At 36.5% G+C, this 24,609-nt stretch overlaps 2 protein-coding genes across 3 annotated transcripts in view; both read left to right on the top strand.

Annotated features, from left to right (window-relative positions):
• LOC140170738 (uncharacterized) overlaps nucleotides 1-24,609 on the top strand; it is a 248,356-nt gene that overhangs the window by 179,803 nt on the left and 43,944 nt on the right. Inside the window, 7 exon segments of the mRNA XM_072193968.1 lie at nucleotides 904-1,805; nucleotides 1,838-2,302; nucleotides 2,683-3,522; nucleotides 3,524-5,229; nucleotides 8,984-9,027; nucleotides 12,480-12,629; nucleotides 18,933-19,229. Of these exon segments, the coding sequence (XP_072050069.1) occupies nucleotides 904-1,805; nucleotides 1,838-2,302; nucleotides 2,683-3,522; nucleotides 3,524-5,229; nucleotides 8,984-9,027; nucleotides 12,480-12,629; nucleotides 18,933-19,229 (4,404 nt within the window).
• Nucleotides 5,179-12,600, top strand: LOC140171299 (uncharacterized). 2 transcript variants are annotated; one of them, XM_072194532.1, is made up of 2 exons: nucleotides 5,179-6,644; nucleotides 12,480-12,600. In XM_072194532.1, exon 1 carries the CDS (start codon nucleotides 5,250-5,252, stop codon nucleotides 6,609-6,611), a length of 1,362 nt encoding a protein of 453 aa, XP_072050633.1. In that variant the 5' UTR covers nucleotides 5,179-5,249; the 3' UTR covers nucleotides 6,612-6,644; nucleotides 12,480-12,600. The 2 variants fall into 2 exon arrangements, with proteins under 2 accessions (XP_072050633.1, XP_072050631.1); XM_072194530.1 differs by lacking the exon at nucleotides 12,480-12,600 and adding an exon at nucleotides 9,617-10,702 and having other exon boundaries at nucleotides 5,228-6,644.

The following is a 24,609-nucleotide window of genomic DNA, read 5'->3' as shown; positions in this document are numbered from 1 at the left end:
TTTTTTTTCAAAATATGAAGAGCTATCACTGAACCAATACTAGGCTTTTTTGTACTCAGTTTAATGCATTTTTCATGCTGACTCCAAATATAGGCATGAAAATTTAAAATTCTGAAATTTGTGAATTAAAAAAATTCCACGACATTGGCGTGGAGAGAGTTAAATTATATTTCCTACACTTTTTGGTAGTGATTGAATCTCTGAATTGCCTATTAATTTGTCCCCATCGCATAAATTAACCAAATATAGGTGCTACTTTTCCATAAAACTTGTTGCAAATTTTGAGGCACTGTATTCTTCCCATTCACCTACAATGGTGTATTCCAGTTGAAATCCATACACCACCTATGGAAAACATTACCTTAAACTTTCAGACAGGGAGTGTGACTTTCAAATGGAGTTACCTGAATGGGTTACTTCATTTGAAATCTACACCTTCTGTATGGGAGATTAAGGTCCTGTCTTACACAAGGGGTATATGGATTTCAACTGGAATTGCCCATATGCACGTATATGGCAGTTATATGAGCTACTGACTGAACTGCATGTAATATTAAACTTTGCATCATAATTGATTGATTGAGAATGCCACAGCATGGTCTAAACTACACTAATTTCTTTATCAATAATGGATACCATCTCTGCATCATACCTAGCAACTTCCACTGGTGGGATTACATATCATGAATTCAAATTAAAGCTTGGCAGTGTGCATGTGACTCACTGTGGAAGAGCTTAACACTGTTCAACTTTTTCACTTTGCCAATTATTCCAAAAAGGAATTAATGACATTTTTCAAATATAAATTGCTAACATTTTAACCAAAATACCATGTGTGATTCATTACTAATACTTAAATTTTTTCTTGCTTGTCATTTTTTTCTCTTTTTCTCCTCCTCGCAGACGTGGAGCATCACTCATTTATCACTACTAATTCATCATCTGCCTTTCAAAATAATACTCACTCTCCAGTGGGAGAAATAACATTGCCCAAAACAGCTTGCCTAACAACCGTCCCACAATGCACCCTGTTAGATAGTTCCAACAATTATGTGTCCTCCCCCTCTTGTACTTCTAAGAATGAGTTTTGTGAAAGTGAGCTATGTTTGAGAAAATTACATACAGTTGAATTTCAGTATCAGTCACCCAATAGGAATGAGATTTGTGACTTAGAAAGTTTAGTAAATGATCAGGGAAAGTTAGATAGAAAAAATATATCAAGTGGAATTAATTTTGACAGTGCCTTAAGAAATGTGTGTCAATCAAATAAAGCAGTTGAAAAGAATGTAATTAAACCACCTAGAGGAGTCTTCAGAAAACCGCGTCTTGATTTAGGCGGTAGCCCTCACCCACCCCCTACCAAACAAAGCGGTTTATCCCAAGAAAACGATGATGCACAAACTAGTCAAAGTGCTCCAGGAAGTTCAGAAACGGGTAGCGAGACGGAAGATGTGTCAACTCGGGAGGGCGCTTTTGCTGAATTTGTGAGTAAAGTTGGTAGTAGGGATAACAGCCCTGACAGCTGGGAAGAAGATCATCAACAGCAGGATGACAGCAGGGTATTTTATCGTGGATTGAGGCTGTCTCCAAGAGGGAGCGCTGATGGATGCTCAGGATTTGAGGAAGTCGTCCCAAAGAAAGAACCAAGAGGGGCTACTCTACCAGGTGAAGAATCTGAAGCTAAAGCACAGTTAAAGCCTCTACCGCGTCCTCTATCCCTATTTGAACCTTATGCAGTGACATACGATCAAAGCTCAAGTTCGCAGATGAAGAATTTGAAGGGGGTGCTTCATACATTGATAAAAGTCATGTGACTAAAGCCAAAGTACTGTTACAGAAATCTACACCCCAACTTGGGACACCTCTGTCAGAGCATATGGAAACACCTCCAACACCGGATATCGATGCATCTCCCGATTTGATGATGTCACCGTTTCCGTCTTTCTCCTCATGCGAGATAGAGATGGCGACATCGCCAGATATGGTTGATGCGATGGAGAGACGTCGCGCCAGGATGAGAGGCAAATCCTGGTCTATGACATCTGATGACCACATTGCAAATTTACAGCTATCTAGTAGCAATCCAGAGCTGGCCGCACCTCATGTGATCGCAGAGTTGGAACCACATGTGATCGCAGAGTGCGATTTTGATGCTTTTGATCTGACGCCAAGAGACATAGTACCGCTTCAAGATCTTGAAAATGTTAGAGATAATCAAAGTGGATCAATTGATGATTCAATAATAAACACTAATGAATTGGTACCAAGTAATCTTACATCATCACAATCTACTGTAGAAAATGTAAGAAATCCAGACAATTTTCAAGAAAGAACAGAAATTATTACAACTCCAAAATTGTCTGGTGTTGAAAGTCACAACTCTGAAGATCTTGAGATCCTTCAAAATCAGCCGCAGAGTCCGCTAGATAGCGTAGTCTGAGTATCACAGCATGTCAATGCCAAGATCCTCTTATGATGCGGAAGAGCCAGACACAGACACTGAATATCACAGTGCTAATGATCTATCAATGGCGGATGAATACCTCAGTGCTAATGAGATGACGGCAGAAGAAATTTTGGCGGCTAAACTTGAAGCCGTTGTCCTAGATATTCCTGGTTTATCTGCTGATAAGGGATCTGATAGTGGGGAGGATGGATTAAATGTACAAAATATCGGCCAAGATGCTAAGTGCGAGGCTGAACAGTACAAAACTAAGCGCGCGAGGAGAAGACGATCACGAGAAGTGCATCAAAGATGATTTCAACTTGAGCGCACCTTTTAGTGAGCGCCCTCAAGCTAGGAATTACATGCCTGAAGAGAAACGCAGAGCAATTTCAACCGAGAATCTAGCTCATGCTATCAAGTCTCCAGCATTTAGTCACGATACCTATGTAGATTACACAAACGAGATAATACTGGCTCGAAATAGTTCCCAACGTTACAAGCAACTTGTTGAATTCTACGCTAACATAAATCATCACTTAAATCAAAGAGAACAGAAGAAGCTGAGACATTCTAAAGACAAGTACATGCCTTCATCACAGCAACTGGAGAAGTTTTATTCGCTTCTACAGTATTTCTCAGAATTGGAGACGAGGAGTAAAGAAGGGACAATCTCTGCTAATTGGTCAATCGAAAACGATACCAATCTACAGAGGAGACATCGTGATCTCAACGAACTCTACAACTTTTACAGTACACTTGAAAAAGGTATCGCAAGAGATGACACAGTAGCAAGTAAGCTTGAACGACTTAGAATGCAAAAATTCATGAATCAAGCTAAAGAACTTGCAAGAAGGAAATACAAGCTTGATGATTTGCATGAGTACTATGAAACCATGAGCAGTCGAAGTACGACACCGACTCCATCCGTCGCATATTCCAGAGGGTCCTTTAATGAATCCAGATTGCAAGATTTTAGAGATGTCGATGAAAGATCTGATGCAAGTTTTGGTGGGTCAGAACGACTCCCTCCTCATAATTACAGGCCAGGTTACATCACATCTCCTGGTCGATCTCCAACGAGATGGAATGAATTCACATCATCAAGGAAATCTAAAAGAGTTCTTACGGATGATGGTGAAGTCACGCCAGTGGGATCACCAACTAGAGAAAGCCCAGCCTGGGATATGTTTGAGAGTCCCAATGTGCCTTCTTCCTTCGGAAACCGTCCCCCTTGGATTGTCAAATACATTCCCAAGATATAAGAAGAATATCGGTGATGGAATTTTACCCTCGGATTGTCACCAAGATGACTCCTCACAATATGAAGAAATGCCAACATTGCCTATGGATAAAGCACAACGATATCAGAATTTTGACGATACCCCAAATTTGGAGGAGTTTAAGAAGTTTTTGGATCAACCAAGATATAGCTCCAAACATGATGATGAACCAGAATTGGTACATATTAAAATCAAAACAACAGCAGAACCACAGAGTCCTAGGAAGTATATGAGATCACAAACTAGTCCTGAAAAGTCTTCAGATAAATTAGTTCATGATGTAATCATACCTATTGGTAGAAGAGAAGTAGAGTCAACAGGTCAAAGGTCAGCAAGTCCATCTAAGCCTGTAAGCCCCCTAGGGTCTCCATTCAGAAACCGTCCAATTCCAAAAGATATCCAAAGTCATTTTATAAGAGAAAATGACATCCCTTACTATAGAAAGGATTTTGTAGGAAGGCCACAGTCAGTTCAGAAGGTTGCAGCCCAATTTGAAGAAAGCAGCGCAAAACTTTCAAACCGGCCTCTTTCACCTCCTGGGTGGTTGCCTAGCAACCAAGCATTGTCACCTAGTGAAAAAATGAAGCGGTCAATGTCTGTTGATGTAACACCCATTTCTAACCAACAGTTCAATGCTCCTAAAAGCAACATGGATACACGAGCACATATCCAGGAGCTACGGAAACAATTTTTATTTCCGGAGAAAGATCAAGATCCAAGCGGTCCCAGCTCGGTAACTACTCAAGATGGTCCTCCAATGTCACCTATAAGTCCGCATGACACAGCGCCACCAAAGATCCAGACTAGATCAATGTCAACAGGTGGACTAGACACAGGACCAAGTGGCGAGAATTACGCACCTTTGCTTGGCCGACTTCAGAGATGGGACCGAGCTGATATCAATGACATCAAAGAAACAGAGGCTGAAATGGAACCTGAAGTTTTATCACCAAAATCACCACGGACAAGAGCCCCTCCAATTGGACAGCTTGGCAAACACAGAAGTGACTCATATTTAGGAGCTGTAGAGACTTTGTTCCCCAAGAAGGATAAATGTGACGAGAACTCCAATGTTGAAAGAGTGAATGGCCATGAGAAGTTCAATCCATATGCAAAGACATTTTTCACACCTTTGACAGCAGGTGATGCAATTGAAGAAATGTCTGATGTAAAGACAAAAAGTGGTCTCTCACCAGGTCCAATTGTGATTCAAACTTCAGCAGAAAAAGAGGATTGGGTACCAGGGTATGACTCGGAGGAGCAAAGGAAGATGGTCCATGGTGATGTAGATGCAACAGGTATGAGGACACAGGAAGATAATGATGAGCATGATGACATTAAGAAGCTGTTACCCATTATACATGTGAGGCAACCCAGTGAACCACTTCAAGATTTAAGCTATCTGGATATATCAAATAGAAAACAAAACATAAATGACAGCAATGGAGATCTTGAGGTCAAAAGGTCATCTAAATCTCTTTGCGCCAGAATTCTGCCCTGCTAGTTTTGATACATCTGATGTAATGGATTCTCGAGAAACTTTATGGGGGCTTGGACCTGGACCAAGCTATGATCATCCAAGTTCAGCTCCAGCATCCATTGAACATGGTATAGATCAATACTTCGATCAATATCCTACCAATCATGATCAGTATCCTATCGATGAGGATCAATATCATGATGATGATGATACCTGGGATAAAGCTCCTTCAGAAGCAAGTCAATCAACATACAGTCAAGATTTCTCCACTACTTCATGGGATGAGGTGCAGAATTCTGCTCCCCCATACACAGACCCTTCGTTTGATGCTCCAAACAAATATCAGCATTACTATGATACCCAGACAAAGTCTTCCAATGGTCATGATAATTCCCATTACAATGAATGGAATGATGAAGTGGACTCTCAGAATCTATACGATAAATCCAGTCAAAAATTTGATGATTACCAAACTCATGATAATGATTCCACTTATGACTCCATGCGGCCTGGTGCTGCATCCTCATCCTACACATCTAACACCACATGGAATGATGATGATGATGACTTCCAGGGGTATCCAGAGTGGGACATACAAGAAGCAAGCCTAGCTAATTTTGACCGTCATCTCTCATTGCAAAATAGATCATTATCAGAACCAAAACCGCACCAGTACTCAACAATGTCATTACCAAGAAACTTTCAGTACCAAGCAAGCTTTCCACCTGTACATTCACAACCAATGAGTGCCAGTGCGTATTCGTCACCTCAAAGGGGCACTGGGAGAAATCAGGAGTACTATGCAGAGCCTGTCACCCACCTCAGATATGCCTTCTCAAGTGGTCAGCTCTATCCAGATGCGGCAGCAAAAAGACCTCATGCCAGAGGTTCCTATGAATCAGACCAGTACTTTGGCCTTATGCCTGATAGTAGGCAGTCTCAAATAGGTGATAGTTACAATAGGTCGCAATCAGTTCCTCCGTTTGTTTATGATGATAACACCCAATCTCAACCACCCCATCATGATGAGGTATCAAATAGGAAAGACCCTCCTCCATATGAATCTTTAGATCTAAGCAAAAGACAAGTTAGACCACAATCAGCTAAGAGTCTTGATACAAAACCTATAGAATCTACTAAAATGGTCAGGTCTGCTAAACCTCCGCAGTATGGGTCCCAAACTCTACATAAACGTGGGGTTGATAAAAGGCAACAATTTGCCCATCTAAGCAAATCACTTGATAATCTACAGAACAAAAAGCCGACCATGCCTTCCAGATATTCCAACCAAAATGCATCCAGTTCTGATTTGAACAGATCGCCGCCAGTGTCGACCATTTCCATGGCGCCCTATGGTAGCTTAGTTCTGTTGGCAGCCAGAGTAAACGAACCCAGACCAGGGTGACCGTTCCACAGCGGATCAAACATAAATCAAAAGGTGCATGTTCACCCCAATTTCATCTATTTTCTTTGTCAAATATTAAGTTTAAATCATATTATTTAGATGTTTATTATACTTCACTACTTTGTCCAAACAAGTTACCAGTCTTGTTTTTGTGATCATTTAATATTGAACCTGTGTCACCTTGTTGGCTAGTCGTAAATATAAAGTTTGTGTTCCCTGCGTATTCCAAGTGTTGAGTGCTTTCATATAAAAAACATGTTGGGTTAGTGAAAGAAGCCATTGCACTTCATATTCTAGCAGTAGCAGTATAATGATCATCTACCGCTGTCAAAATAAGAGTGAGAAATCTGAGCTTAATAACTGCTTGAATTAAGTGAATGGTTTTCTCTTTAGAAATTGGACTTTTGGGACAAATTTTGTGATCTTTGGTAGAAGGCAGGCATCACCTATAGCTGCTCATTCCTGTTTCATTTGTGGGTGTCATTTTTTCTTTTCTCATATCGATGCACTTTTATCACATTACATCTGCTATTACAGACCATACTAACCTCACTTGCTGCTATTTCTGCACTGCACGCTTCTTCTTTGTCTCGTGTCCAGATGTAGTTGGGACAACTTCTGACTTGTTATATTAGTAGGGCCTTATATGGTTTTGGCTTCGAGTGTTTCGGCAGGATGCTTAAAAGAGATATTGTGTTTAGTGGTGAGAAATTGTACTAGGATTGGTATTTACAATTGTTGCAGGTTTACTGCAAGTTTAATAATAGACATGTTAGTGTTACACAATGGAAATAGAATGGGACTAGATTGAATAACGTAGATATGTTACATCAAATATTATACATTGAATACTCAGAGTCTGTAGCAGCCTTTAGAATCTGGGATGAGGTTGTAGAGGATCAGGAAGCTTAAAGTAGAGGATAATGTAGCTTTGGAATGTAGGTGTTAATATTTTTGATCTTACTAAGCATCAGCATATAGGAAAAGGTATGTTAACCCCCTGAGCACTACCTGCCGATTGGCCAAAAAGAAGTTTTCATTATCAATTGGACCAATCAGCAACATTGTTAGAATAATTTCACCACACACAAAAATTGGGGTGAATTATTTGCAAAGCTCCATTCTGATTGGTGATTAAAGTGAAGATATCATGTAATTGACCAATCGGAGGCAATGTTAGATCGGCAGGTAGTGCTCAGGGGGTTAACCATGGTTGAACTTCATTCTCTGTAGGAAAATATTTATTTGTGATGAAAGTTTGGTTTGGATCACTTAATCATCAAAATCTAGGGAATGCTTTATGCAGAACTGGCAGTTTAACCCTGTTCTGTTGTAACGTTCTGCCAGATCCCAGTGTTGTACTTGAAGCCATCCCTTACCGTTTTGTAAGTTGCTTTGTAGTACATATCAGTGTGAAATTGTTCATTCTGTTTTGAGACAAGTGAGTGGGAAAATAGCTTGGCAGGGAGATTTTAAGTGGTTTTGGAATTATTGTGGGATTTAGCTTCCTTGACTTCCACATTAAACAATGAAATGTGTGTAATTAGAATGGTATAAGATCATACCTAAAAGCAGAAAGTACAGAATGAGGGGATTAAGGTTTAATTGAAGGAACTTCAATAACACATTTTCACAGGTTTAGCTTTGACTTGGTTTCTATGGTTATTTGGAAGCCTATACCCCATGCTAACACCATGCTGCTCCATCTTGTGTGTTTGCTTCAAAATTAACATACTCATCTTACCTTTATTTTTATACATTGCTACATGCAGAATATTTGATGACACTTTATTCTCTATCACATTTTCCTTCGTTATGATTTTGAAAAAAGAGAAAAATATCAAAATTGTTTGAAGATATTGTTCAATTTGGGTGGATTTTTTCAATACCATCCTGCCAGCTTACTGCTGGCCCAAAGAAATATATATATATATATATATTATCATGCCTTTTTAGGCTTCATTACGTTTTATGTCATTGTTGTTTTTACATAATGCAGAATAACTGTCTGTTATAAACCATCCCTCTATGACAAGTGAAGTGTCTTACGCGATTAGCCAATCGCTGCTTGCGACCATGCTAGCGACCATGACCATCGGCTGTGCTACATAAAATGATCCTGAAACATCTCTACCAAACTACGAAAGTGTCATTAAATATGTCTGCCGTTGTTCAATCATTTTGTTACCCAGTGGTCGCACATTATGTTCATGTACCCCCATGTATAATTATATATCTGAAATATTAATTTCCAAAATAAGTTGCTTTTATCACTTTTGTAACCATGGTAACACTAATTTACTAATACCGATAATTTGCCGTAACCCTTTGCTGTACAATATGAATAGTCTGTAAACTATAAACTCAAACAGCTACTTCAAAACCAGACAGCTAAGTTTTATATTGCCTGTTCAAAGTAAGGCTTTCCATAGCTGTGATTTTAGTTTACAGAGGCATTCTGGGGAGGGGGGCTTTTGGTGTTTCTGAAAAAATCATTCATATTTTGGACACATCTCATCCAATCACCTCAGGGTGAGGTTGAAGTTTTCTGAGCACCACCCTGTTAATAAAATTTACTATTTTCAACAAAGGAAAAAGACTTGAAATTTGTTTTGTGGAAGAGAAGAAATCAAGTTGCTTTTTTTTCTTTCTTAAGAGCTCTAACCTATATACCTATGTGTAATAATTATGTTATTTTACTCATTGTGTGTGTACCAATGTTACTTTGAAATTCACTCACGTAATTGTTAATTTTGTAACTCATATTGTTTTATCTATTGTTTTATCCATTGTTTTTATGTATTAACCTAAAGTGAAGTTATTTTAGTTTATGTTATATAACACCTACATTTGAACTATAAAAAACATATCCTAAATCTATTCCAATCACAACATTCATGGTATTTAATTTCCACCCATTTTTATCTCCTTGCATGTGCAATACGATATATTCATATATTCATTTATTCATTTATTCATTTATTCATATATTCATTCAAACAAAGGAGGTTGGCTTTTAAAGCATGTTTTACTACTACCCTTTGGTTGCACAGAATTGAAAAAGAACAAAAATGGGGAGAAAGAACGATATGGTATTGTTGTCATGGCATTCATGAACTTGTATAATCTCATTCTCTTGTAATATTTTTTGCTTTTGTTTTATTTATTCATAATGATGTTATGTTTTGCAAGCGATGTATTGGACATTGTTAGGGGCCACATGTGTGGGGGAAAAATGAATTAATAATTTCAGGGGGATCAAAATGAATTAATAATTTCAGGGGGTCAAAAATGAATGAAATCATGAAATCCAAAATGATTAAAAATCATGAAATTTCTGCAAAACAAGTATAAGTTTTTTGTTTTTATTGGGGGATGCTGGGGGAAAGGTCTGATTGGGAGGCATTCCTTGCCCCCTCCCCTACCCCACATATTCAAACATTCTCCCCAGGGTGACTGCCACTGTGCATGTGGCCCACAGCTTGGACACCCCTGATCTAAACTAAGGGGGTTTATATTATGAGCAGTACTATAATTAGTTACCGAACTATGAAGATGAGATTGTACTAGTTCTATGCCTTTATTGGGATACACATCTTGCATATTATTAATAATATATGGGTTTTAATAATTGTCTCGAACATGGCGTTATTCTGTATTTTGTTTAACTTGTAATGGCTTCAGCTATGCCTGATAGCATGTTTTAGTTAATGCATCATGCTGCTTCAGTTTATCAGCATGCAGTGTATGTTTGTTATGCTCAATTTCCCTTTTATTTCACATTAGATAGTATATATTCTCATCCCTCAGTGCACAAGTCAATTGGCATGCATATTATAACCGAGAAATGCATGACAGGAGTCTTTGAGTGTCAGATATCATACCCAAATATTAGTACCATGAGTATGATAGTCACTTTTTTAGATGGTTTTTATGTAAGCCATTGAATTGTGCCCCTGGGAGTGAGAGTGTGGTGATTTGAGTGTTTTGTGTACCATCAATTCTTCTGTTGATCTTTTATTTTGGGGTTGGACGCACCATTTTGATTACCATATCAATTGCATATAGCTGACATTTTTGGCATTAATTAATAATTTTATGAATATATTATGCAGCCTTATATTACACAAGCTGACTTAATCATTTACAAAAATAATTATGAAATAATGCATTATTTGATCCAATGTTTCAGTTGTTATTAAGCAATCAATACATTTTTATAATGTTTCAACTTTTTTGTATATATTTTTAGATTTTGGGAGTTACAAATATTGTAGCAGCTGGGAAGCTTAAAATTTGATTTTGTATGCATGCAAAGATTAAAAACTTGGGAAATTTTTTTGTACTTGATTTTATGGTGATGAATCTTGTTTTAATTATTTACTTTAATAATATTCTGGGTTTCAAGTTGCGCTGGTTTTAACTGCTGCATTTTCACCTCCCTCCCTAACTCCTTCCCTCTTATGTCTGCCCATTATAGGAAATGAAAAAGGTCCAATTTTGTATATGGACTCATATATACACACTTAAATCAGACAATGCCATTTTCTTTTAACATAAAACAGTTTATAAAGGAAATTTGCCAAAATTAAAAATAGCACATGACATCAAAGGGTGCTTAAGAAAATTAGAACCATGTCAATTAAACATGCATCTACTTTCTAATTAGGACATTGCATAGTTCTGATATTTGGCTTTCAGTCAAATATTTGACATAAAGTGTGCCCATTTTGACGTAGGTTTGATTTTTTAAATGAGTAATGTGACAGTAAACTGTTGACTCTTATTCATCTGGGTATGTTGAAATTAAGATTTAATCTAAATCTGGTCAACTAGACATACCGTATTTCGTCAAATAAACGCCCCCGGGGGCGTTACATTTTCCCAAGGGGGTACGTTTATTCAAGGTCAATTTTAGAACGATAATTCCTGTTAAAATCATTAGGTAAACTAAAAACACACGCTAAAATGACGAACTATGAACTAGAAACACTGACTTCTGGCTCACTTCCGGGTTTCTGATCCAGATTTTCGCCAATTATTGACGCTATTATGGACCATGTGCGCAACTTGGTAAGCTTACTGCACAAGATAGCATGGAAATATCGGCATTTTTGAAACATCTTGGTTGAAAAAAGTGGTGGGGGCGTTTATTTGAGGGGGGGCAACTATTTGACGAAATACGGTACCTGTTTTTGATGGACGAACCGACGTTGCGACTGAAACCTGTCTTCAGCTGGGTTGTGATGCAAATGACCTTGAGTACTGGACACTTCCGGAATTGATGACAATCAGCGAGGAATGTCCTTTATGATTCTGTCCCAACTGTGAGAGAGTTTTGCCCAGATGCCACCTCCATGGTTGAGGGACACCAAGGATATCCAAATCTTAGATCGGGAGCGTCATTAGTTTGAGTGAGGCGTGAAAGAGGTGATGAGGTGAGCACTGAGCGACCATCCCTCAACCGTGGAGGAGGCATCCAGGCAAAACATTCCCCTTCCCATCCTGCACCTCTCTAACCCTTGCTCCCACCCTGGGTTTCATAGTAACCATGGTAACGCTGAATCATTGGATCAAACAGCTTGGTATCATTATAGTGCTTCTATTACCCACAATTCCATGTTCAAATTTAATGTTAAATCACAGACTAATATTATAATATCAAATAATATTCAGATTGAATAGTTTCATTAATTTTATGATATCAGTATCATATTATCATGATTATTAACAAGAAGAAAAAAGTTACATAGAAATTCACTCTCATTCTAATTTGCATGAGTATCAACCAATCATATTACAGGTTATATTAATACATAGCAAACCAACCAATAGTATCATCCCGTCCATCCTATTTCTTTCTAACAGAGCCACCCATTGGTCAATCCAAGCCACAAGCAGCTACCCTCCCTAGGCTACCCAAGCCACGAAGTAGTGACAGCAGTGGGCTTTCCGCGGCCGAGCGGCTCGGAATCAAGAGCCCACCGCCTAAGAGGAATACGCCATCGACACCAAACGGTACTTATCCACCAATCACTTTTCACACGCACAGCATTTTTATTATAAGAAAAATATTGATTTTTGTTGCATTGTGAGATGAACTGTGGGATTGCTTGTTTAATTGGTGGATATTTATGCATTTGAAACAAGACCATAAATATATCAAAAAATTGAATGGTTTCTAACAATTTGGTAACTTTATGATTATTACATCAATATCATGCAAAGCGATAAATTTTCATGTTGAAAAATGTTTTTAAAATGAGTATTTCATAAAATTTGGTCTTGTTTTATTTATTTGTTATAAGTTGAACTGTGATTCATATATATCATGCACGTATATGGATATAATATGTATGATTTGTTCACAATATGTAACTGATATTTTGAATTGTATATTAATACAATGTTTTAAGAAAGTGATTTACATATTTACTACAACAATAACATGCATTTTTAAGAGAAAACATACTGTTTGCTACCGGAGTTCAATCAATGTTCAATATATGAAGTTTTCAGTCAAGAATGATTAATTTCCATTTTATGCATGGCCATTAACTTATTCCAAGTAATTAACAGCATTGTTATGATTTAATTTGATTTTTGTTGTTTTAACTAAAAATGTTCTTGAATTTCATATTTTGTGCATTGAAAGCTGAGAAGAAATCAACTTTGAAGTAAATATAAATATTTAATCACAGATAAATGAATATCAATGTTGTTTTCAGCAATCCTGCAGTTCATACACAATCAATAAAGTTTCAGCTGAAGTTTCCATTTTCATGATAGAAAAAGCTAAATATTTATAGATCTTAGCTGGTATTTCTAGATAAATTACAGGTATTTCTAGAGAATATCATATAACATGGTAGATGTCATATTGAGAATTTTTAAGTTGTGCGATTATCAATTAAGCATTTTAAAGTCTTATTGTTTCTGAAAATAACCACAATGATTTAATTTTTATGTGTAAAGCACATGAAAGAACATGTTTGATACAGTTTTATTTTGTTATCGAGCATGGATTGTGATTAACAAGCACACCATTGTGAATGCATTTTTGTTCAGTTTGACATCAGTAAGCTTATTTGCATGTTGCATGAAAATAATATGAGCATTTGACTTGCATGCTGGCTGTTTAATACCATAAACCAATCCCACAGTTGCAATGTAAATTTATGCAAATATATGCAAATTTGTAATGTGATGATAATTTTCTGGAAGTTTCAGTTTCAAAAACCTGTAAGTTGCAACAACACACTTTATAAAAGTGAAATATCTTTACAAGGTGTGAATATATTGCAAGAACTTAATTCAGAATTTCAGAAATGCAAGTTTATGTGATTGGCTGTACAATAAATCACTGTATCCACCAATCAAAGATTATTATGCTGCATGTGGAAATAATGGCAAGTTATTTGAAAATGGCAGAATTTTTGCACAAAAAAGTGAAAAAATAGCAAAAGGCTCGATTTTTGGTATGAATGAGTGATGCTGCATAGTTTATGCGTGTAAGTATTAAATATGTATGTTTATTATGTTAATTTATGCAAATATATGCAAAATTTATGTGCAAATATATGCAAATGTTTACAGATGCTGCTTAATGTAGATCGTCATGGTGATGGGTCAGTCAGCCTCAACATAATCACATGTCATTGCCTACTCGTCATTAACATTTTCTCACAGGTATCATTTGGTAACCATGGTGATGGTATCTTCTCCAAGATCTTCAATAATCATTACCCTTAATACCGCCCCAGATCATCTAGAGTTTTGATGAGGACAGCATCACTGGTGTTTGTTATGGTCTTGTTAGTTTTGTTTAATTAGTCGTTCTTTGAGGAAACATAAAAATAAAATTGTTCCAGCCAGGCTACATGGGGATAAATGAGCTATACAAATGTTTTCATGCACGCAACTGTCTGTTGGTTGCATGTGTCCTCGTATAATGTTATACCGTGTGCCACATTCCTGTGTTCAGAGGGTGTCGGACGGTCCAGTGACAGGCCAGGTAGCAAGGCCAGCGGTCATTTTGAATGATAGACAGATGAAAAGATGGGCTTATCTTTAAGGTATTCATCTAAGCATGTAGCTGTGTTTGGAATGTGATGATTTGACAGAATTCATTCAAATTTGATATTGCTATGGGCCTGAATCATTTATACATAATTTTGTTTTGAATTCGAGTCAAAACTGCAGTCTTTTTGGACATGACTACAGTTTAATGACTACTTGATGTTAACATTTTGAGAATGCAAATATTTGTAGGACTTGAAATCTAAGATCTTTTATGTTTCAGAAATGGGAAATTGACTGATTTGTTCTGATTTTGATCAGATCATCATGTATATGTGAATTATAAACTTGATAAAAATATGCTCTGAGACTGAAATACGCAAGTTTTGACATTAAACTTTTTTTTTGCCAAGTCAATGTTGTTTTTTATTAGATACTGTACATGTATAACATATAGTATAAATATATAAATGGCAACAATGCAACATACCAGGAATGTCATTGAACTCTGCCCTCTAGATGCTGTGATAGTTAAAGGTTATAACTTACCATCAAGATGAATTTTGTCTTGGTGATGTGATGAAGTTAAAACGGATCATTTGTTTAGATCATATTTGATGTATTTAGTATGGATCATTTGATTGGAGTCATCATTGGTAGCTATAGCTAGACTTGTGTTTGGGTTGACAGGAAGTCAATAACAGTTCAAACATGATCATTTGATACTTCTATTTTTGCACTACATAAAATATGACCGCACAAAACTCACCAGTTATTGACCTACTTCAGAGTATCCTGGTTAAAATGGCTCATCTCTGTTTAGGTTGATTAAGATACTGCTTGTCAAATAAATGGTAATACAGTTGATATTTCATGGTTGCATTATTATGGTATTGAATTTATGTTTTTTGTTTTGTTTTGTTTTGTTTTTGGGTTTTTTTTGTGATTGCCTGACAAAAAAAATTGGCCACAAAAAAAGATCATGTTTTTGCATATACAAACTTCTTTCTTCTTTCCTTCTTTCTTTCTTTCTTTCTTTCTTTCTTTCTTTCTTTCTTTCTTTCTTTCTTTCTTTCTTTCTTTCTTTCTTTCTTTCTTTCTTATTTTTTTGGCCTTATACAAGTGAAACATAGTTGGGTACATTAACAATATAATGTTATAAAATCTAGAAAGATTTATGGCTTATAGGATGGCTTACAAATGGGCTATTCCAATTGAAATTAACACTACCCCTGTGGGTGATTTTGGAAATATCGTCCACAGGGGGAGTATGTTTTTTAAATGTATAACTGGTCAGGGTTAATCATTTTGAAACCCATACTCCCCCTGTATATGGCTTTACCTATATCTTCCTCAACTGGATTGAGTATTACAAATGGAAGTTACCCAATTTTCTGTTCTATTCAAAACTCAGGGGATTTGCCATTTGGTCTAATACCATTTGGTCTAATATCCATTTTGTCTACATCCATTTCATATAAACCCATTAGGTCTATATCCACTACGTCCAATAATCATTTTGTCATATAACCATTTGGTCCGATAACCATTTAGTCTAATAAGCATTAAGTCTAATACCATTTAGTCTAATAACCATTTAGTCTAATACCCATTTGGTCTATAACCAATAGGTCTAATAGCCATTTGGTCTAATACTCATTTGGTCTCCAAACCATTTTAGTCTTACAAGCATTTAGTTTTTTAATAAATAGCCGAAATTGTATTAGACTAACTGGTTATTAGACCATACGAGTATTAGACCAAACGGTTATTAGACCAAACGGTTATTAGACCAAATGGTTATTGAAGAAGTATTAGACCAAATGGTTATTAGACTATATGGTTAGTAGACATATTGGTTATTAGACCAAACAATATTAGACTAAATAGACATTAGACTATACGATTATTAGACTAAGTGGCAATTAGCCTTTCTGGCAATAGACCAATTGAATATAGACTACTCGGGAATTAGACGAAATGGTATTAGACCAAATGGCAATAGACCAAAACTCATACTCCCTCTTTGGAAGACTTTAGCTAAATCTTCCACAGGGGTAGTGTGCATTTTAAATGGAAGAGCCCAATTGCCTCCATCTGATCAAGTACTACATGGCTTGGACATCATTTTTACATCGGTCATATGCTATGCTATATAAATAGATAGGAGTTAATATTATGAGGCATGTTGATAGCATACTTAACATTCATGTACATGACTATCACTTTGAAAACAGATACTTTAAAAGATGGTATGTCTTGGTGGAAATGGGTAATGGGAATTTGATGACAAAAGAGTACTTGAAAACTTCAATATAAAGCTAGTCAAAACATGTATCCTAAATAAATGTTTTAAATGTTGTATTGACTGGGATATTTTTTATTAAATTAATGAAGCCATTATATGATCAGGCCGGTAGCCAGGATTTATTTTGGTGGGGTGCTGATTTTGAAAAAGTGGACTTTTTTTCCAAATTTTGACCTTTTTGGGCTGGGCGGATTTGGACATTTTTGGACCAAAAAGGCATAAAAACCCTCTGTTTTTTTTTTTTTTAAGTACGCAAATGGGACTTTTGGCATGGGGGTGCTCGTCCCCCGCACCCCCTGGCTACGGGCCTGTATATGATACAAATTGAGGAATAGTAGAATGAGTGTCATATGTTCAACTGATTTGAGCTCCCTTCCTAAAACCTTTTGGTTATCATAATTCTTTTTCTTCTTCTTCTTCTCCTTTCCTTCTTATTCCTCTTCCTCATCCTGCTCCACTTTCTCCTCTTTCTCCATCTCCTTGGTGAAGTCAAAAGTGAACTGCACTTGGAGCCAAATGTTATTTTTTACTTCAAGTTGAGGAGTATTAATTTTTGTACCCAGTACATCCAAAGGTCAATCTACAAGTTTAAATCATATTAGGGGTCAGATAACTGTGTCCTTATAGATGAGCATGTTGAGGTCATACACCAGGTATAATGGCTATGACTGAGATGAGAACGGAAGAATTAGCTGTGGTGTGTTTCTCATCATCTCATTGTTTTCATTGGCTGGCTAGCAAGGCAGTTCATTAATGGACAATTTGTCATGTCAAATGTTGACAAGACCTCCATGGATGCTCATACATGTAGAATATGATGCCCTATGTTCGTCTAAAATCTTACAATGTGACAGAAGTTTGAATCATTGTCTGGAAAACTTTTTCCATGGGCCAAATGTGTGTGGAGTGCAAAAATGAGCAATTGCAATAATGTTAAAATGAACCAAAATTAGGTTCATGAGGTCAACTTCCCCTACCCCTAGTTGGTATGCCACTGTTCTCTGTTGTCCTCTTCCTCTTTTTCTTTCTCTTTTTCTTCATCTCCTTCCATTTTGAAAATATTAAACGTTTGGGTGTTGTATAGGATTGGAAAGAGTCCATTTTGTTTAAATTTAGTTCATTACTGAATAGCGTGGAGCCATCATCAATTCCTAAGAAATGTGTACTACCTGCGCTTGTCTTGTATATCAATTGTGCCTCAAAGGAAATCTCATTTACTATTCAAACGTCAATGAAATTTGATGCTCCAAAAAACTTCCAAGACTGTATGTAGATGAAAATAGTTTTCTTAATTCTTCTTGGTGTCTTGGAGTTTTTGATTCAAGTTATTGGTTTAGCAGACGATGGTTAATAGTCCTCCCATCACCTGGTCCCCATCCAGATGTGTCTGTGTGTGTGTGTGTCTATGGGCGAATTCATCATCAAGTCATCTTCACCTTCACAGCGTGACATCGACCTCATTATTATCAATTTGATACCAACCATCCAACCCATACGGATTACACACTCACTACTCACAATATCTTAAGGGCTTTTTTCATAGATTCTCGTTTCTGACCAGGAAAAGAATTTAAACCTGGGTGCAAGCAAGCGGCATTGTTTTGTACATCTTGGTGAAGTTTTCATGCCGATGCATGGCACACGACACAGCGATGAAGTTATAAAATGGCATCCAATGACATATTGCACTAAGCCTTTGACTTGTCTTGTCCAAGAGTTGACCTCTAATGAAATACATCTAGCTGTATATATTGTAGCGTTTAGTGTGGTATGACAGCAGAGATTTACTGGCAGTAAGCTTACTGACTGCATCTTATTCTGGGACCAAAAGATTGTCTACATGTATGCAAGGGACCAAAGGCAGTTTGTGCTGGGATTTATATCGGGAGAAAATCACGGCTTGTTGCACACCGGAATTATCACCATATGACTTCAGGATATAAATGATGTGTGTATAGGTTGTGGAATTCTGCCGCCATCATTGTATCACGGATAACCTCACAATGATGACCGTAGTAACGGTGATACGGATACCATTATGACGTATCGTGGGATGTTTTATAATAACCCAAGTATAGAAATGGTGCAGTTTGCTTATGCAAAAAATCAAGGACAGTATTTAAGTCAGGATGACTTGTGGCACAGGCCACCTAAACCACCAAGAGGGGTACCACGTTCCAAGAAGCGGTATCGCAGAACTGATTCGGATCCTGGCCCACGGGATATACTCAAGATATTGACTGAATACAGAGCTGTGCCTCGGAAACCGACAACTCCGCCTCCTGCTCCACGTAAATAAAGCCATTCCATTTGTTTTGTATTTGTTTAGTTTGCACACGCCATCGGTAATAAACAAGACATGTTTTGTCAACTTTGTGACCATCGAGTCTGTAATTGCTTAATGATGAGGAGATTCCATTTTTATAAATAGGGGTGTTCTTAGTCGCTATATGTCGGTATGCTTGTTTGTCGAGTCGTGGTGATGTCAGGCTGGGTATTGGATTCCTGTTATTGGATATTTTTGGTATGCCAGTGCATGGCTTGTATTATACTATTACAAGATGGTCCTGATTATCATCATGTAGTGAAGCATAGATTAATATAAAGCACAAGTTAACTAATTATAGGATGTCATTATAAACAACAACACCAATACCAATTGGGAAGCTTATACAATTAATTCGATTTCAAAATTTTTATGATCAGTGAAACTAATAGATTGTAAATAAACGATGTTCAAAATTAAATAAAGAAAGTGAAATCTTTAATTCATTGAGATAATTAGCCATGTCTGAAGTAATATTAGCACAAAAAATTTAACAAAAAACGATTTGACGATTTCCAACAGCCTCAATGTTATTTCAGTATCTTGGGTATCCAGTATCATTTCCTAGGCCAAGGTATTACCTGTGTCGTCTTATTTTCTCATCTTGTTAAAACATTCCAAACTAACCCTGCAAATGAACGCCTGAATCCGATTACAAGATTGTCAAAGGTCGGCCCTATGCAATCTCAATGCTTTACTACATAGATCAATATACACAAGCTAGATTTCCCCCTTTTTATATTCCATCCAACTTGATTGAAGCGATGGCCAACGGCCGATTAAGAAAATGGAATTGTATCTGTGGATCCTAGGTGAGTCCAACTCACATCTGATATTGTACTTTGTCATATTTTTTATCATCTAATCAATTTTAGGCCTAATTTAAATAAAAAAATTTATTTAATTTGTATTTGCATGAAATAAAGATATTATAGCCTACAAATGTAAGGCAATACACATTTAAACCATGATGTACTTCAGTTTAAAATGGACAGAAACCTTTCCTGACAATCACTAATATTATTTCAGCATTTTGGGTAAAGGATAACAAATTTGACACAAATCGTACATTATGGCTTTAGTGTTAATTGCATGAAAGAAATACTATAGCCTAGGTAATAAACATTTTAAGAACATTAAAAGGGCATTTCGTGATGCACAGCCTCATCCCCCACTATTCTCAAAAAAAGTTGAGATTTTTATACCGCTGGAAACCTCTGGCTACATAATTATGCTTGCGTTCCAAAAATTCATTTAGCAAAAATATCGTCAAATTTGAATTTCGTTCTGGTATACCAGAACAAAATTACAACAGTGGCCTATAGAGCAGTATACACATAATCATGCATAACTCGCAAACGCAAAATCATAATCAACTGAAATTTTGGGAATACACTTTTTGGTGGATATCTACTGAAAATGTCATAAAAAGAGGATGCTAGGATCACTTAAATCATCCTTTAAGAACATGAAATAAAAATAATTATCTTGTAAGATTTATGAAAGCTTATCAAATAAAAGAATCTTGTATATGGAGTCGGGTATGTAGTATGAAGATGTTTCAAATAGTTGCAGTCAAAAATCATGGAACACATTACAACATAGGTATCTAAATTAAAGAAGACATACCCTGTTAACTGAATCAGTCTAACAGAAAATATTTACTAGCGGTGAGATAAAGAAAAATATTGGAGCGCATGTGTATGGCTAAACAGACTGTATGGCAGCACTGACATTTTGTGATGTTTAGTGAGGGTGAAGTATTAGACGGACTTGGTCTGAATGCCAACCCAGGGAGATGTGTGGGCCCTACTTGGCATGTATACAACAAGAATTTGTATCAGATAATTGCTGCACCAGAGATGAATCATTTTTATTACTGTTGTCTTTTACTCCTTTTATTTGCAGTGATTATAAACTTACAGGAGTGGATCCAGGTTATGCAAAATGGTCAAACATTTGAAAAATTGTAAAATTGCAGGGAACCGGGAGGCTGGTTTTGCTAAATTTGTGCAAGTTTACCACTCCCCTTGGATATGAGCAGTGTTGGCACCAGAAGATATGTGAAAAGAAAATTTCAGGGTGGCAAAAATCTGAAAATTGGCCTAGAATTTGGAATTGTTTTACAGTATAATGGAATTTGAGTGAAGGTGTGTATATATGGCCAGACCAGGGAGTTATGAATGCCAACTGCAAGAGAGAGAGGAGAGTTTGTATGTATAGGCCTACAACTTGAATTGATATAAGATATAAATGACTGCACCAGAGATGAATCATTTTTATGACATGTCATCTTTTTATGGCAATTAATTCTTATACTGTTTCATTTGACCTTCTTTAATAGAGCAGATCATCAGATGTATCAATCTTCAAATATGTAAATGCTTAAATTTTTTTAAAAATTTATGATTATTATGTCAATTATGAAAATTGTTGACCATGGTTATTATCATTGTAAAGCAAGCCTCTGATTGAACAAACTTGTGAAAAGTTGGAAATGATATAGGAAAAATAATGTTGTATCTCTAAATGTCATTAAAGTGATCAATAATGGAAGGAATGCGTAGTTCGCTTTATTGTCAAAGATCAACACTACTGTCAAAACACCTAAAGGCTCCCCCCATAGGATGACATCTCCCTATACCATCTCTGAGATGCCTCCCTGGTTGTGTGCTACATTCAGTATGTGATAATGTGCACCGGAAACAGTCTGTACAAATGATGCTCACAAGCTTATCACCAGTCATTCAGGTCTCTGTCTGGGGAAATACTTAATGCTTTGTATTTCTGGCCATAGGCTTCAACTAAAAAAGAAGTTTCAAGATATATTCTCAAAATATCAAGATCTATCACAAGAACTACTGAACCAATACAAGGCTTGTTTATACTCATTTTAATGCATTTTCCACGCTGATTCCAAATATGGTCATGAAAATGTACAAATTTGAAATTTTTGAATTTTTAAAGAAAATTTTGTCTGCAGTTGACACTCGTGTGGAGATGGTTAAAGCTGGTAGATTTTGATTCACCACTCAGGTGTGGGGATGTTTGGTAGATAGAGTCCACAGGTTTGAAATGTAGTAGGTGTTTTCTGGTGAATCATTTCTATTTTGATTTATGTGTAGATTAGATTTACTATTTTTCAGTATTGCATTCCAGATTTATCCAATCCTGCAGAACGCAGACTGGCTAGGTTCTACAAAAGGTTTATTCTGAATCTACAAAAGGTTTATTCTGAATCTACAAAAGGTTTATTCTGAATCTACAAAAGGTTTATTCTGAATCTTGCTTTTAGTTATATTATTCCTTTTGGTTATATTATAAGGCCCAGTGTTGCTAGGCAAGAACATTCTAGGGCTTATAATAAGCAAGAACATTCTGGGACTGTTTTGGCCTGGAAATCTTCAGACCGTCATCAATATTCACAGGCTTATGGCTAGACTGAAAAATGGACCCTTGACCGCTGCACATACCCTCACTGTCCTTACATATCATTATGTGGTCTATAAGATGGCTTTGACTATGCATATCCCAAAATATGGGAATGTCCCTTCATAGAGGGAGTGAGTACATGTACATAGCATACTGTTTTTGCAGCAATGGATGTGCCTCCGTCCAGATACTGTATCTCTTGAATGGCTAGATAGACTGCCTTCAGATATTCGGGGGTAGGTCACAGTTAGAATCTCTGGCGACTTTTTTGGTCTAATTTGCATATTTGTTATTATGATAATGAATTTGTATTGTCAAAATATTTGATGATAAAGAGCTAATTAAGCATAATCTTCAAAATGTTTATTTAAAAAACACAAAAATTATTATATTTTTGTCAAAAATATTTTCTTTCAAATTAAATTTTAAAATAACACATTTGTACAACAACATCCTTCAAAGTGGAAGCATTGTGGTCTACGCTTTGTGTCAAAAACCAAAACTCTATTTTTATTTACCAAGGACAGGACAGCATCATGAATAAGGTGTGTTTCTTTATATTATTTTGGACATAAGGTGGAGTCACATTACACGATGACAGCCTAGGTCATGCTTATATGTTACACTTGACTTCCTACCCATCTGCCAATATATTTATTATGCACAGGATTCAAAGTGTTAATGAAGTGTCCCCATTATCTACTATGGGTTGTGTTGCACAGCGTCATCATCCCGATATCTTTGTGTTAGAAATATCTTTGTGTTAGAAATTGCCATGATACTAGGCCGAAACTACTAGCTCTTCAACAGCCATGCATGGCGAGTTTGTTCCACTGAGGCTGAGGGACTTAGGCTAAGTATAAAAAATACAATAGACACCTGGATAGATTTTAAAGATTTTAAAAATATCCATGTACACAAATATTTGTGCTTTCATGGTAGTTCAGTACCGTAAGTCAATGAGCTAGGATATCATAGTCAGGAAGGTCATGATTTACTTTTTCTGGGGTTTTGTAAACTAAACATGAAGCATCACTATTTGAATCAACATGAAAATTTAAGAAAAATATTGTTGAAAAGTGTCAAAAAATGGCCAATGATTATCACATAGCTCTCTCCTATTATTCTGTAACATTTGTTTATTGACACTGTTGTTGTTATTATTGTTGTTGGATGGTACTGGTATGATATCTGCCGGTTTGATCTCCTTCAATCCAGTTGTGTCATGTGACAGTCAGCAAGTTGGCAGACATCCCACACACTGCCAATGTCATACATGCACACCGCCAATGTCATTCTGCCTGATTGTTTTCATATACCATTCGATAATATGCTCCATCATAATTCTAAGGTTGATGTTGACATGGGATATTACCAACCATATGCTGTGTTTCTATACAGAGATTTATAAATTTGTTTTTAAAACCACTCTTATAACAATCAGTTTCCCAAGACTTGATTTTTGCAAATTGGTGCCACACAACTTTACTAAAATGAAAATGAACGTCTACCCTAGATGATTATTTTGTCAAAAGATTCTTGTGTTGAGGAAAGTAATTATGTTACTATTTCACGTATCCATCCTGATGTTCATGCTCCTTGTAAAAGTAATGTTTATTTTGAAGATCTAAAATTGGAAGAGTGTTTAAATTTCATGGTTGTCTTTATTTCTGAGGAATGAAAAAATCGGCTAGAATAATCACACTGTTTTGATTTGTTGATCAGAATGAATGAATAACTTGTACCAACATGATGCCCAAAAGATTTTATTATCGTGATTTGTGTTCCTGCTAAGTCCACACATGACACCACAGACATCAGCTACAGGAATCTCACCCTCCTGCAATTATACTGCAGGAATCCCTCCCTGCTGCAATTTTGGCTCAAAGCAAGAAAAGCAAGATCCCTATTGA

Source organism: Amphiura filiformis, chromosome 15 (genome assembly GCF_039555335.1).
Source record: "Amphiura filiformis chromosome 15, Afil_fr2py, whole genome shotgun sequence".
Lineage (NCBI taxonomy): Eukaryota > Metazoa > Echinodermata > Ophiuroidea > Amphilepidida > Amphiuridae > Amphiura > Amphiura filiformis.
Note: the sequence above shows the minus strand (reverse complement) of the source record. Positions and strands in the feature narration are given on the sequence as shown.